At 35.1% G+C, this 12,192-nt stretch overlaps 1 protein-coding gene across 4 annotated transcripts in view; it reads right to left on the bottom strand.

Moving 5' to 3' along the window:
* The window catches only part of ATP9B (ATPase phospholipid transporting 9B (putative)), a 158,455-nt gene that overhangs the window by 85,254 nt on the left and 61,009 nt on the right, over positions 1-12,192 (bottom strand). For all 4 annotated transcript variants that reach the window (XM_027886517.1, XM_027886519.1, XM_027886520.1 and 1 more), the window contains exon 8: positions 6,109-6,203. In XM_027886517.1, the coding sequence (XP_027742318.1) occupies positions 6,109-6,203 (95 nt within the window). The remainder of the gene's footprint in view (positions 1-6,108; positions 6,204-12,192) is intronic.

Raw genomic sequence — 12,192 nt, 5'->3', positions numbered from 1 at the left:
TATGGAGCACCTATTTGGGTTTTCTCCACCTTTCATTAATAGATGAATCTTGCTAAAGGCTAATGAGACACCGTCTCTGGGCAGAAAATTACATGGCTACAACAGCCTGTTCATGATAGCTAGAAAGTGCTGTCTTCAAGAGCAGAATTAATTTCACGGCTTCTTTCATGGACATACAACAACACATTGGCTCAAATGTAGCTGCTTTTAAAAAATTGCTATTACTTTTTGCCCACAACTTCAAATGTAAGAAAATATAACTTCATTTCATTATTTCACAAGTTGAACATTACAAAGATTAACCATAGGTGCGATTGTCCACCTATATTAATGTCTTAGAGCCTGACATGTTGATAGCCTTTAGTTTCTCCAATAAAATGGGTAGATTGATGAGTTTCATTATTTTTCTGCTTTTCCTTATCAAAATGAATGCTTTCTTAAAATCTAATGTACATTTATCAAATACGTTTGACTTTAGTTCAGAAATGTGTAGCTCTATAAATACTGAATTTACGTTTATTTTTATGTTTTGCAGGCAAGAAATGTCTCATTTCATAGCCTGCAAAACACAGGCACTTCATATGCTTTTTAAAATATGAATCAAATCTGAACATTAAATATCATAAATTATCTTTATCTTTAGCCACTGGCCATTTATTGTAGTCTTTCACACGAAGTTCATTCACTGAATCCTTGTTCTTCCAACCCACTTTCAACGGGTTCACAAGAAATAATTCATATGAAACTAATACACATGTGGTGTCCTATATCTTCATCATTCACTTCTTTCCAATCTGTTATCACCTACAATCTAGCTAATCCAGGCTATTATGTGCTTTATTACGCAAAGAAAAATAAAGAGTCTCTCAGTAGTGGATAGCACAGAAGAAAACTAATACCACACACATACTCATATACACAATAAAAACTGCTAGTGAAATGCGTCAACTCCTCTCTTTTCAAAGAACACCTTAGTGGGAAGCAACATCAGAATAAAAGAAAGCAGAAATATCCACCTTTTTAAGTTTATTGGCATTTGTACAGTAATATATTTTCCTGGATTCTAATATTTCGATTTTCTCCTACTGTGATGTTCTCCTTTGTTACATTTCAAACACAAAAAATTTCTATGCACCATATTTCTTTGGTGTCTTTTTATGGTTTAGCTCCCCTTTTCTATTTCCAATTTAACACCTAACCCTTCATGTTTTCCTTTCTTTCTTTTTATAATTTCAACTCCGAAATAAAGTTACTTATCTTTCTGAAAAACTGAAATCTTCACAGTCCTTACTCATTATTGGCATTACTCTGGAATGCCATAAAGTACAACTGGCAGAGTATTCCAAAAGTGCATGCTTTTTTCCTAAAACTAAAAAACATAAGAAAAACCTATGCTCTGAGAGAAATCTAGGGTGGTAGTTCATTGGTATTTCATTCCCGAGTAGCAGAAAGACATAAATGCATATTACATGTGCTTAGTAGACTTCTGAAGTAATTATTTTCATTATTAGGGTAAAAAAGAGTTAAGGACTTCTTTTTTCTGTAGCCCACCGCTGTGTCCTCTGAATGGACATTGTTCTTAGACAAGTAAAAATACAGTAGTTGAAGTTTTATAATACAAAGAAAGAAAAGTCCAAAGAATGGTACAGTTACAGAAGACAAATTACATACGAACTACAGTCAATATAATAATACAAAGATGTTCCTTCACCAAATGCTGCTTTTCCAGTAGTAGAAGCTGTGCATTATCTCAATGTCTTGAAATGCCATAAGGTTGAATTTAACAAGGAGACATAGAGATTTGTACACAACAGTACATGTAAAAATAATTTCTGCTCACTAGGCAAGAAGAATTTATCTGGTTAGGTTATATCATTGCATTCCCCTATATGTTTATGCATTGAGAAGGGAAATAAATAAAGGATTTGATTATATTGTTTTAAAATTGTTTTTATTAAAATCACTTTTATTACTTTTAAAATTACTGTTTATTAACAATTTAACTAATGAGGGACTTGATCTTTGTGAAACTCAGATTCAGTAAAGAACTATTTTCATACTTTAAGCATTGAACTGCTGGTTCTCAGAGGCTCAACAGTTCTACTGATACCTTCAATGGAAACAATATTCTACATCTAAAATTACGTTGTTTTTAGAATACAATAAGGGCAAGTGACCTCAGTTATTTTCTTACTCAAGGATAAAAAAAAACCATTTGGTTGGGAACTGTAACAGTTCTAGATTAAAGAAACTATATGAAAAATTTGAATCTTAAGTAATAACAATTATTCTTACAATAAAACAGTAGTGAGATTTTTCTTTAAAAATTGATATGCATTTAATTATCTCACTTGAAATACTAATGCAAAGGAATACATTTCATCCTTCTACACTGAAAGTCAGAAAATTACTTGATTATGGTACAATAATGAAAATGTTTTCTTTTGCATTTCACCATTTAAAATACCACCATAAACTTATCAATAACACAGAAAAATCTCCTCTATTAGGTCAAGGGCAACATTTGTTCACCTTACTTAAAGATCATTAAAATACATTCTTAATCATAACATGTAGTTCATTACAAATAAAATTGCCTTTGGTTCAATAAAACTAATTAAATGTAAATGGTATTGTTTACTGCTGTATGGATCTTCTGATATAAATCAGCAAGTCACCATTTATTGAAAATTACAGTGACCTCATTGCTGTTAATAAATATTGTTGATCACACAAGCAAGAGAAGAATGCCTCAGAACTGTCCCACCTATAACTATGATATTGCAAGAAACTTAATCTAGGTGTTAACAATATTTGTTACACGGCCATCATTAAATGACTTGCTGAAATTTTAATTCTCTGATCACATTAAGTGCTTCAGAAAGACAACAAAATCTGTAACGATCGTCTTGGTGGTGTCATCTGTTCTTTAAGAAAACCCCTGAAGGCCTGCAGTTTTGTTTATTCTGGGTGTCACGGTGGGTAGGGTTACAGCAGGGCTCTGTTGACACGGCTGACAGCTTGTGCCAGCGAAAGGTATTCACTCTCCCGCCTGAAAGGAGGTTGTGGCAAGGTGGGGGTCAGTCTCTTCTCCCACGTAACAAAGTGACAGGAGCAGAGAAAATGGCCCCAAGTTGCACAAGGGGAGATTTACACTGAATATTAAGAAAAATGTCTTCCCATGGGTGGTCAGGCATTGGAACAGGCTGCCTAGGGAAGCGGTTGGTATCACCATCTTTGTAAGTGTTCAAAAGGCAAGTGGATGTGACATTTGTTGTTCAGTGGTGAACATGGCAGTGTTGGTTTAAGGGTTAGACCTGATGATCTTAGAGGTCTTCCCTAATCTTAATGGTTCCATGTTTTTACATCTGATAACGACGGACAATTACAGAGAATATAATAAACTGTCAAACACGCAATCAAATTGTTTATAGCCTATTTTATGCTCAATTTGCATAAGTTACATTTTTTAGTTACTAAAAATACATTTCCATATGTAAATACAAAGTGTAAGTCTCAGCTTTGAAATCATGTCACTAGCAGACGGAGAAGACACTGTGACAGGTCTTATGTGTGATAAGTCCCTGGAGGTCAGGAAAAGCCCAGCTGTTACTGCAGGTGGCAAACACCAGGCACCTGTGCTGCACATGGCACACACAGTGGGGCAGGGTGATCCCGTCCTGGCAGCTTCCTTTAGCAGCAAGAATGGTCACTGCCTGACATTTTGTACAGAAAAGGAAGCCAGTGCTGATCCTAGACAGCAACACCAAGCTCTCAGCCCTGCGCCAGACTGCTTCCAACCCCAAGTTTCTGCAAAAGTAACCTTAAGCCTATCAAAAAGCCTATGCCCCTATTACACACTGTACAGATCAGTGAGGTAATCACTGTAAATTTGCTTTTTTCCCAAGTCAGAAACAAAGCACAGGGATCTTCTACAAAGCAACCGACATTTTCCACTTAATATCTTCTAGACAACTTGCCCCATTTTCCAGTTTTATTAACAGAAGTTTTCAGCAACAAAGAAGAAATGCATTTCTCAAATGATCTTTACTTTCTAACCAACTTGCTTGCCTTTTTCTTTTTCCACTGCGTGTGGCAGTCTGAATATTGTTTGCTGAGAAAATCTCAGCTATGTATTTTAAGCATCCCTTTTCTAGATAAGTTGAGTGTAAAATTTCAAACACTATCCCTGCATGTCTAAATAATGCGGCCTATTTTTGCTCTTTTTTCCAAAATCATTATTTTTACTGTAACTCCAAAGAAATAATTCTGGACACTGCATTTCAATTTTTTAAAAAAATATATAACTACATGAAGGGCTCACATACAAATATAGCTTATGACTCTATTATAACGCACAAAAACTAGGTTTATGAGAAAATAATTCCACAATGCTATTTTTCATTAGTTTGATATCCCCAGCTTGCTTAGAGCTTCATACTAATTTCTCAGACTTGCTGAGAAGCAGCCATTTAAAATTATCTCGATAAAGAACCACCAAGTGCCAGTGGTTTGAAGAACCCATGCAGTATCAAAATTTAGCGTTAGTTTAGATGAGTTGGCAGGACCTATTACAGCCGGTGTCAGTTACTTCAAGATGAAACATCAGCTTAATGCAGACAAAGCCCTGTCTAGCATGGTTAAGCACCAGTAACCGAGTGGTGTGAGGAAGGGCAGAGGCACATCAACTGCTTGGTGGATCCCACTCGCTGCTGGTAGCCAGGGAAGGTGTGTTAAGTATAAGCAGCTCCTGATTAACCACATCTGACGACTCAACTCAGATTGTCACCTACGGCTCAAGAGGGAGAGTACAAAGCTCTTGCAAGAAGCACAGATCAGTGAGAGGCAGTTTAGTAGCCTTAAGTGGACACAACTAAGGAAGAAATGATTACTATATTGTACAGTTAACCCCTGAATACCATTTCCAAGATGGTGATATCTTGCATTTCTCTTCCCTAACATGCCCAAAACAACCACCACCTCTAGCAAACTTTCACTTCTGCAGAAGATGAGGCTGCATGTCCTACCATTCCAATGCAGAGTCCTCAACTTCAACCACTTCTGATTTATTTTACATTCTAAAATGCTACGTGTGAAGCCAGTAGCCAGAGAATATGAACACAGGAAAAAAACCCTCTCTGTTTTTGCTAAATTTGAGTGTGGCAGCAACTCTAATTCTGCAAGTGTAATTGCAGAAGTCCTGCTAAGATCTGGCACATAATCTAACACTTCTATTGAGATGACATATTAACAGCCCTTTCAAGGTACATTTGCCTTTAATAAAACACCTAAAAGATTTAGTGTCAAAACACTAGAAATTCTGTAATGATAAATTTCCACAATCTTGTGACTTGAGTATGTTTTCAGAGGAAGTCTCTTAACACCAAGACAAATCTCCTGTAAAACAGCAAGCTTCCCCAGTATAAGGGACAATTCAGCTCCTTGTTAAGAGACATTTACATAATTTTACATGTGCTTGAGTAGGTATGTGTCTATTTTGAATGTGTATATATACACACACTCATTTCCTTTTCTATAATTTTAAGATTTATCCGTGACATAACACATACATGCATTGAAAAAATACATTCAGGTAACTCTGAAGAGAGCCCTCTCTGCAAGAACTTGTACATTGCACCTAGTCAGCACCTCATCAGACCAGAGTGCATCTTGGCAACAAGGAGAACTTTTACCTTCCAGGAGCAGACTGCTGTTTCCCAAGCTCACAAGTTACTCATTAAAGCAATGGTTCCTGAGGCAAGGAATGACTTGCACTGGCAGTCTAACACTTGGTTGAAAACACTGTAACTGTGATATGCTTCTGTGGAGTGCGGATCTCAATGGAGACCAAAACGAGACCCACTAAGTTGAAAGATAAAAATCCAATTCTGACTCAGTCTCTTTTTCAATGCAAAATCAAGTATATTTGCATAACCAACTTCTCATTCAGCATCCAGTGGAATATCTGTGTCTTATTTATTACAAAATATTAAGACTAGTAGTAACAGGCATTTTCCAATATTTACAGTCACTGTAATAATCTCTTAGATAACAGATACATATGCCCACATAGAAGATATTTTAAAACTAAACAGATATAATGCTTACCCCCAAAGCTGGCAATCTTTGTGTGCAGCTGACAGCAACCTTCAGTTTCCAGTCTGTTTCTCCATCCAGCTGGTCAGTTCGAATGAAACACGAACCTTGAAGTTATAAAAAGACATCAAACTATTATTTTGATTTCAAAAATTCAGTTTGGGTTCAAACACATACAAGATTGAAAGTAACACAGTTTACAACCATTTTAAAATAAATGTGCTACATGAAAAAGGATTAATATTTTGGAGTGTCTGTGTGCTTTCTCCCAGGAATGTTCCAGATGTCACAAAACTGCACCATTTTTCCGATAAAAGTAACAATATGCCTGTTTATGAACTGAGGGAAATGCTACTTTACAGGTTTCCAAATGTTACCAGCAAGAGCTACAAATTCAATTGAAGTTGATAAAAGGTTTAATTTCTTTATGGATTCCGTCACTCATGCAATTCCAACACAACAGAATAATGAACCGATGCCTGGGATTTTGTTCTCCTTGCTGGTATGACATCACAAACTTCTACTGCTTATAGTCTCCCAGCTCCTCCAAAAAAACTATTTTTTAAAATAAATCCTTAACATAGATAGCACTCAAAGCAACTTGTGTCCTGTTGTACTATACTTAAAAGAAGTAATTTTAAATCATCTTTCAGGGATCCAAGAGTAAGGAAACCTGTCAACACATGCAAAGTACATAAGATATGAGGGAAGCTCAAGATACAGACTGATACACGCTGAAGAGAATCAGTGTTCTGTACAGACAGAAGACCAGTATTCAAGAAACAGAAAACTGAGACCACTGCAAAGCCTCCCCTCACACCAGTAATTAGTGTGACAGGTATCATCAAATCTGGAGTATTACGTAGGTCACTAATGTAAGATTCAAAAAAGACTGCACAGGAACGTGGCAAATCTATTAAAAAATTCACAATTAACTACAATTCCATCAAGCTTGAAGCCTTTTGAAAAAGGTGGTAAAACTTCAGCAGTACTCTTCACAATTGCTACACTAGAGAAGACTTAAATATTTGTGAATTAGTAATTACAATTTCCATTACACTACAGCCTAACAACTGTATACACTATTGTTACTGGATGCTATGGATGTGAAAATAAGTGATTTTTCCAGTTATTTGTAGATTTTAACAAATGTGTACAGACATATAAGTATATATGCATCTAATTCCTTCTATATTTCAACTGATCCAATAAAAACTGACAAAGTAGTTTCACCCTTAGAAGTGATGTGGTAGAAATTAAATGGAAGAAAACACTGCAAAGGAGTTTATCCAGGTTTGAGTCTTATTACAGACAAGAAGACAGTCTGCTAGAACGTGCCAAGGACATCAAGAAACAGTACCTACCAGTGAACACGAATTAAGAGAGATTCTTTGAAAGGACATGTGGGCCCTGGTGTAAGAAAAATCTAACAGAACCCAATGTTTTATTCATCGAGGCTTCCAAATTAGGCAGTTCAATGAGTTAGTGGTCTGAAGGACATGGTTGAGAGAGAAGCCACCTGAAATTTTTTCTGACTGGAAAGCAGCATTTCTGCACAACCAAGAGGCTTACAAGCTTTCAAGTAACAGCTATATTTATGTTAAGTGCATAGCAAGTAAAAACATCTTTAATGTTAACGCAGACAGATCTCAGAACACATTATCACAGCTAAATTTCACCAAAAGCTCAGAGATGCAAGCTGCAAAGATGTGACTCAAGCTCTTGAAAGGCCGGGTTTAAATTCTTGACAGGATTCTTTATGGCCTTCCTTCTAAAAATGAAATACGAATAAAGCACTTTTTGGAGAGTCCAGTGACATACTCTGCATTATAACGAAGCATGAAGTACCTAGGAACACCCAGAAACACCATGGTTTCACCATACTTTCTGGTAATGGCATAGATAAGCCTACTCTCCATCACGCTTTTCCCGTACAAGGCATCTCATGGTTCTCTTTACTCTTCCTGTCAATGGTTGCTCTCTTCCATCAATTTCATTTACAATTATACTATCGATCAATGCAGTTCAAGACCAGTGTGGCTCCTGTGAATGGTTGACTGCACATATATTCATTTAATAGAGCTCACACTATGACATCTATTGGCCAGCTGCATTTCCTCCCCACTTCAGCAGTTAATTTCATCAATAACTTATCTCATAGCCTTTTTCCCTTTTATCCAGAAAAAGGGACTGCTTTGTGCCAAGTCAGCTTTCAATAGTGATCACAAAAACAAAACTGAAACAATACAGTCATCTTTTCTATCTCAAATATTGCAGCATATTTGACTAAGTAACTTTAATTATTCTGTAGGGTACTGATTTTAAATCTGGCTTAAGTAAGCTATAAACACGGAAGATTAAATATGTAATTAGAAAAAAAAATTAACCCTTCACCCCTACCAAACCCGTGGACTTGTGTAAAATTAAATATTCCCCACTGTGTATTGTGTGGAAGTCACAAGTACTTCACCTCTGAGAGGTATTTCATTTAACAGTACATAAAACTTCTAAAAAAAAATCAAAGTATTCTGAAAAAATAACTATTTTAATTGCTCCATTTTAAAATTATTAGAAGCATTGCACCCTTCTCTCCCAATCACAAATTTAAAAACAAAAACCCCCACAAAACAGTAATAAACAACTGTGTTACATACTCCAGCAGAATAGTTTGGGTCAGTGTCAAAAATTTCTTGTATTTCTAAATTGAATATGACTTGCCAGGTTAAAAAACTCCATCTATACACCTCAGGAATTGCTGTTCCTGCTGAATTCAGTGATAACTGCTGAACCTGACAATTATTTTACAGTGCAAATAATGAATTATTTTTAAGTTCTGTGCTGCTTTAAAGAAATGTCATTAAGTACTTTATCTAGTTACCAACCTAAGCATAGCTGTTATTAAAAAAAATCAAATAAAAAGAAAAAAATAAAAAGAAAGAAAAAGGAAAATGAAAAAAGAAATTCTACACTGAACATAAGAAATCTTTAAAAGGCCACATATAAAGGAGAATGCATAAATTTAAGCCTTTTACTTTATATAGTGAGGACACCTGGATGCTCATTTCCCATGACAATACACAGTCATTCAAAATTACAGGACAAAGTTGAACATTGTGAACATCTGACTTATTTCTGTCTTATTCACATTCTAGTGAAAATTTTGGAATGATACGACATAGAATTTAAGGGTTGATTTAAGGAAATTATACTGGGGTTAAATAGCTTAATCATTTATCAAAAGTGGCGCAAACTTCATGAGCACATTTAAACTATGGATATAATATTCATTTAGCCTAATCAGTTGAAGACAGGCATAAATCAGTGTAGAGCAAGTCCACGCACAAGGTGCTGCCCAAGTGCAACTAAACTGATTTTTAAAACTACTTCGGATGAAATTGAGAAACCTGAATGCTTTGCAAAGTCCTGGGACTAAATTCAGTTTTGGTGATTTACCAAAACTACAATTATTTGAGTCCTGCCCAAAATTTACCCTAGGATTGCTCTTCTGTGGCAAAACAGCACTCGAATACAAAGGGTTAAAACAATTTAAAGAACTTGAAGTAACTATGTAACTTAAAACTATAAGGATATATTGCCAGTTATTTACAGACTTCTTATTTACGTTTATTTGAGATACTATAGATTAAAAAAGAAAATATATTTTTAAAGCTATTTTGTGTGTTAATACAATACTTAAGAAAAACAATGTTCATTTCAGGAGCTTTTACGGTGTTTTGACACAGAGGTACAAAAGTTTATCTATAAAAGCACTAATTTAGGGCCATGACGTGCCTGGCCTACATTTATCAATCAAAGGTACGGTGCTCAGTACAGGAAAAATTCTACTTACTCAGTGTGTGCTGGACTTAAGGCTTCAGTCAGAACATACCTGAAGGACGTGCACAACAAATGTTTCTGGGAATGGTGTACGTGCACACATGCATCAGTGACCTACCCATCCCTAGAAATCCCAAAGAAAAGGGCCCTGAACAAAAATTCTCAAACTAAACACAGGTTGTTCTTGGAAAATACTGGTTATATTTTCATCTCAAGCTTAAAAAAAATGGGGGGGGGAATAAAAAGAGGAAAAAAATTCCCCCCCAATGAGAAAAGGAAGCTTCTTAATCAAGTAAAATTCAATTATATTATAAGCTTTCTCCTAATTGATATTGTGCATCATTATGTAATAGTCAAATCTAGTATTTTTTTATACTACCAGACTTGCTTATCATATTTTATATGTTAATTTCTTTATGTGTGGATATCTCTAATTCATGAAATTATAGTAATGTACATAAACTTGTGCTTGCACAAAGCACTTAAATTTTATTTTTATATACATACTTCTTAGTATTAATTAGTTTTTAATATAGGCTTCTGAAAACAAGCTATTACTTGGGATGTTACTTATTTTCATGAACACGTTCTAGCTTCTAGGTTTTTTTAAGCAAGTCACTCAGAAAAGAAAAATTGCTGTGTATTAATTAAATTATTTATTCCTATTTTATTTGGAAATGTTGTTTCTGTTAAGCAGAAATATGGATAACTTCTCCTTAAAACAATCAGCTTAATATTCAGCCTGTTTAACAAGTAGCTTCTAGTTCTACAAGTTTTCAGGCAAAGAAAATGTAGTTAACACAAGACATCCAAAATACGTAAGGTACCCAAAATACCAGCATTGACAGAAAAAGAGCAAAAACTGTGCAAACGGGAAATAATCTAGTCTATATAAAATTGCACCACCTGATTTTAATGGAAAGCTATAATAAACAAAACAAAACCATTAAAATTATCTGTATTACACTAAGATTGAATATTTGTATAAGAACACGAGAAATTTAGATGGTTTTCTTGCCATAACAAACTAAGCTATCCCACTTGTCATGTATCCAGAACATAATTTTCATTTCCCAGCTCCTGTCCTGGAAGAAGGGTCTGAGAAAGAAGTCCTAAGATGAGATGGAAGAGAGAGGATTCTCAATTCAGGAGAAAAAGACCACCAAGGAATAACCTAGTGTGATTAGCATTAAAAAATGACAAAGTGAATGACACATTCTCAGAAGAGTTCCATGCTTCTGTCCTTCACTTCTTCTTCCCTTGCTTTGAGCACTTACAGCAGATCTTGTCTTCAACTGCACCTCTTTAATCAGCATTTTACAAGCGAAATTATTTTTAAAAATAACTTCCATTTATAGATTTCACAAGCATATTCAAATAAATACCTTCCAAAGAACCTTTACAATCAACCCACACGTGGTATTTGTTACAAATGTCAGTATAAACAGTAAAGAAATAGTACAGAAGAGGTCAATCAACTCAGAAGTGCTGAAAACTGTACTTAACTTTCTCTTAGGGAACAATAAAGTTAACAGATTTCTGCTAGCAATTTTTTTGCCATATATTGGCTAGGCTCTTTTTTAAGCTTGCTGACAAGCACTGAAGAGAACTTATAGGTATAATTCAAATATGCCATAGCATACGTTTCAATGTTTTACTGTGATGAAGATGCACCAGAGGGAAAGAACTATAACTTAGTCGTATATAGATGTACATACTTTACAAGCGTATTAAAGACCAGGCACCCCAAGTCTTGAAAAGGTATTGTTCTTTTTCTGCATAAATGTAGGATTGAATTCCACACTCCATTACAAATATATTGTCAAAAAGCAATTGGAGAATGTGGGCGCTTTAATTAGTCTTAAAAAAAAAAAAATCATAAAAGTAAATTACATTTACTTTATAGAATACGTAACTGATAAGAATTCATGTCAGTTTTTCTTAGACGGAGATAATGCTAAACCATCACTACACATCTGGGCTCTTCTCTGTCAAATCTAAATAAATAAAATTATGTCTGCCTTCTCTCTCTAGAGCGGCATCCAATGAATTTTTTACAAATGAGAACAACAGCTACAACTAATGCCTTTCAAGCCTCGGCAAAACTGAATTATTAAATCTGTCTGCCTGTATCCTATTACAGCCTACTTATGAATACTTGATTTTATTTTGTATAATTGACAACAGTTGTCAGGAAAGGAAGATTTTAACGGCAATCAAATTAGGATCAACTGGTATAAGTGTCACAGTGAAGAGCTT

This window comes from Empidonax traillii, unplaced genomic scaffold (genome assembly GCF_003031625.1).
Source record: "Empidonax traillii isolate 1590-97213 ecotype Southwest subspecies unplaced genomic scaffold, ASM303162v1 scaffold189:size1549363, whole genome shotgun sequence".
In the NCBI taxonomy this organism is placed as follows: Eukaryota; Metazoa; Chordata; class Aves; order Passeriformes; family Tyrannidae; genus Empidonax; species Empidonax traillii.
Note: the sequence above shows the minus strand (reverse complement) of the source record. Positions and strands in the feature narration are given on the sequence as shown.